At 50.1% G+C, this 4,030-nt stretch overlaps 1 protein-coding gene across 1 annotated transcript; it reads left to right on the plus strand.

Moving 5' to 3' along the window:
* Positions 1 to 4: 4 nt before the first annotated feature.
* On the plus strand, positions 5 to 771 carry LOC119344728 (the record flags this gene model as incomplete). Its single annotated transcript, XM_037615091.1, has 1 exon — positions 5 to 771. A coding segment is annotated over one exon (636 nt), but the record flags the coding sequence as incomplete, so codon positions are not given.
* Positions 772 to 4,030: the final 3,259 nt, after the last annotated feature.

The following is a 4,030-nucleotide window of genomic DNA, read 5'->3' on the forward strand; positions in this document are numbered from 1 at the left end:
GGCGGCGCGCGCGGAGCTGCACGGCGAGCGGCGCGCCAGGGCGGAGCTGGAGGAGCAGGGCGAGCTGGACCGGGAGGCGGCGCGGGTGGCCATGCAGCTCGTCCACGAGACGGAGACGGAGAAGCACGAGCTGCAGCGGCAGCTCGACGCGTCCAGAGTCAGGGTCCAGCTCCACGGCCACGAGGCCGCCGCCGCCTCCTTGGACGCGGACTGCTCTGCTCCTCCGGCCAACCGGCTCGGGCGCCGGCTGAGCCGCGACGGTGATGGTGAACTGGTGGGCCTGGAAGACGAGGCGGGCTGGAGCGAGAACAAGAACTACCAGTCGCTGGTGGACTTCCTGCCGGGCTCGGTCTACTCCTCGTCGCCGGACCTGGCCAACCTGCTGAGGCTCTACACGGAAGGCAATGGCAATGGCGCTCGTCGGCCGAAAGAGGGTGATATCACTGAGGAGGAGGAAGAGGAGGTCGTCGTCGTCGCCGTCACGGCCGCAGCTGTTTCCGGTTTCGACGGAGTGGACGGTGAGGAGGCCACTAGCACTGCTGCTGCTGCTGCTGCAGCTGCTTCCGTTTTCGACGAAACTGGTAGCGACCACGTCAGAGCAGATCTTGCACAAGACGAAGCAGCAGTAATGCGTGCATGATGTATGACATTTTACCACCGTGATTGATTTGTTTTCCATTTAACTGCCATTTTTTATATTATTTGTTGTACAGAGCTTTATATATACAGCACTTTGGATTGACCAAAGACTTTGGGTCATTTTATCGAACACCTTGTGTGCATCGGTGGCCTTTGTAGCAAGCGCGAGCCCACCACGGATGACACGCTGTCCGGAATGGGGGAGGTGCCCCTATTCCATCTTTGATCACCGAATTCCATCTTGATCAAAATTCATTTTCTCTTAGATTAACATATTGGGTCACACATTATCACCAAATGGGGCGGGCTTTAACACTACTAGGGAAAAGGCTAGCAACAGCGCGAATTTTAGATGTATTAGTAGCGCGGGGATAGGCGCTACAGCTAACAGATAGTAGTAGCACGTGCTCACCGGCGCTACTGCTACACAAGTGTAGCAGCAGCGCTGTTAGCGGAAGCTCGCTACTGATAGTAGCTCTAGCGCGCTTTGCCTTGACGCGCTACTGCTATCGCGGCGCTGCTGCTAACTTTTATACACTCGCTACTGCTAATTTAAGTAGGGTTTTTTTTGGCATATTTGTTTTGTATTTGAACAGGCTTTATAGAAGAATCTTTAGCACATAGAAATGTCATCACGATACACATACAAATGCTTGCGAGACCACAAATGTAATCATAGCATGTACATACAAATAGCCTCATCATAATCATCATCCAACACAAAGTGATATCTTGTCATCATCTCGAAAATAGCAATACATGCAAGTCTCGAATACTTGCAACTACAACAACGTCATCCATCTAAACAAAGGTATACGCAAGAAGTGCTATCACTATGAGTGAGAGCGGAACTATGCAGTACATGAGGTGGCGGTTACGAGTCCTCTCTCGCGCTAGCGTGAACCTCAAGTAACTAGCTTCTCCTTCTTGTCTGCTTTTGAAGCCTTTATAGCTGGCGCCCGTGAACCCATTCACTTGCGCCTGACACTCATGCCACTCGTTGTACACCCCCGGAACCTTCCCTTTGTACACGACATAGCAATTCCATCTCGCCATCAAGAAACTAGGTACCTGTTAGAGATGCATGTTCATGAAGAGGATGTACAATCATATATATGCAACAAAATATACTAGAGCAACACTGAAAAAGAAAGGGTTAGCAACTAGATGCCACATACAGGACGCAAATTAATTAACCAGAGGCACGCAGGTCATCGTACGCAAACTAACAAAGTAGCGGTACGCAAGTTCGGCAGGGACCGTGGACATCACAAAGTTTCATCGCTACAAAAAGTATACAAGTTCAACCGACACATATCATCATCATCGGCATCATAAATCACTAGAAGTTCCATCCTTCCATATCATCGAGGACGAACCCTAGCTTCTTGAACGGCGTGAGGTCTAGACGTTGCATGCCTATGCGAGTTCGGACGTCAGCTCGCGATATAGGGCAGTGGTGGAACATCCCCTTCTCATCAACGACTTCTTTCATGATGATCGTCGCAATGTCGCTTTGGATGCGAAAGAAGTCATCTCTAAGTTTATAATCCGCTTCTCCATGAGATTCTAGCCACTTGTGGATATGATCATCATTTCTGTTGTTAATGTGAAGCTTTTGGTGATCCGTGTTGAACTGAATCATGAGATGGACGATGTAAAATCCATCCTTCTTGCTTGGTTTTGGGACATGGATGCAGGAGAAGTTAGTTTTATGCGCGAAACCCATCTTGTTCCTTTGTTTCTTGATCTGCACGTGGCCACCTCTAAAGCTGAAGCCTTGGAGAGCATCATCTAGAATATTCATTATGTGGGTGTAGTCTTTTTTCTCGTAGTCTCTGGAAGGGTCAAGATACATGGCGTGGGAGACTTGCGGGTAAAGAACGATAAGGACGGCGCGCCCGTTGCCGCGGGGAAAAGACACCTCAAATTATTCCCCATATGAGAGAGAAGGAATGATTGAAATGTACGAAAGGGTTGTCCGGAACTGACTTACTTTGGATGATAAGGCACGAGGACAATTTCCCGGTCCTTATTCTGTACCATGAAGTTTTCGAGGTACTCCCTAGCAGTTTCACGCTCAAAGTCGCCGATACTCAAGAAAGACTCGTGCATGTGTACGGATCCGCCACACAGATTTGCGAGACTTCTTCACTCTTCATGACGGAGCTCATATGTAGCGCAAAAAGGCGGACGATAGTAAAATCAAGCTGCCTTGTTAGAAACATCTCAAAGATATGGTCAAACCGCAGGAAGAACACCTTCGCGGGCCGTGTGTCGACGTAGCACTTCCTCTCAGGCACACGAGCCGCGTATGTCGGATATCCTGGATCCTTTGAGGCTAGTAGGCTTTTCTCAGTCGACAGCACATGGTCGTGCAGTCTCCTGAGATCCCCTGATAGTGCCTGCAGCGGTTTCGGCGGTAGCATCGGCTCACCCGTGAGATGGAACATGACCGCACCTTTCACGGGTACACGCTCTTTAGAATGCATCGTCTGGCTGCTATGTGCTCTGGCTTGTTTGGAGGCAGTTACCTTCCCCGATCTCTTCCTCTCCTTTTTCTTGGGCACACCTTCCAGACCCTTCCTTAACCCCTGCCCCAGTGTTCCCGGGCTAAGTACCGTACGACCCTCGCGCCCGGCTAGTTGAGCCTGTGTTGAGGCGGCATCTTCAGGCGTGTCCTGTGAGGATTTCATGAAGAGAGACTTTTTGCAATCCATGGTACGACCCTGCCCGGGCATATCATCCATATCCTCATTAGCAAGCTGATAGCCCGATTCTTCATATGGTTGACTCATCATATCTATGTCACAGTCATACGCGTTTGTATTGAGGTAATCCATAGGGTCGACCTTCGTCTCATCATCCATTCTCTGTTCTACAGGAGAAATTACATCAGCCAGTACTATTGCACCCCCTTCAACATGTCGTCCGCCGCTCTCACCCGGCACTACAGGAGCTGGTAATTGCGTAGGCGGGGTGGTGGTCTTCGCACATGCTTGTTGATATGTGGTAGTTATTGGTGTGCTCTCGGCCGGCTCCAGACGAATAAGATTCTTCGGCCATAGCAGCACCCAATTCTTGCAGCTTCCAATCCACGGCGGGGTCTCGTCGTCCGCTCCCACATGCTGTACTGGAGGAGGCAAATCCTCGTGCCCCGATTTCACACTAGTCAAGCTAACCTTGAAGTGCCCAGCGGGGATCGGCTAGTTGTGGAACGTGCGTTGAGAGGGGTCCATTATCATCCCCTTTCCCACGTCCACCTTCTGGCCTTTGATCAAGTAGAGTATGGTGCACGGGGTTTCTTTCACCTGCAAACACATATGTTTGTGGCGTAAAACAACCGAAAGGCAACAAAAATGGAATATTATATATATATATATATATATAT

Source organism: Triticum dicoccoides, unplaced genomic scaffold, assembly GCF_002162155.2.
Source record: "Triticum dicoccoides isolate Atlit2015 ecotype Zavitan unplaced genomic scaffold, WEW_v2.0 scaffold182522, whole genome shotgun sequence".
NCBI classification, from domain to species: domain Eukaryota; kingdom Viridiplantae; phylum Streptophyta; class Magnoliopsida; order Poales; family Poaceae; genus Triticum; species Triticum dicoccoides.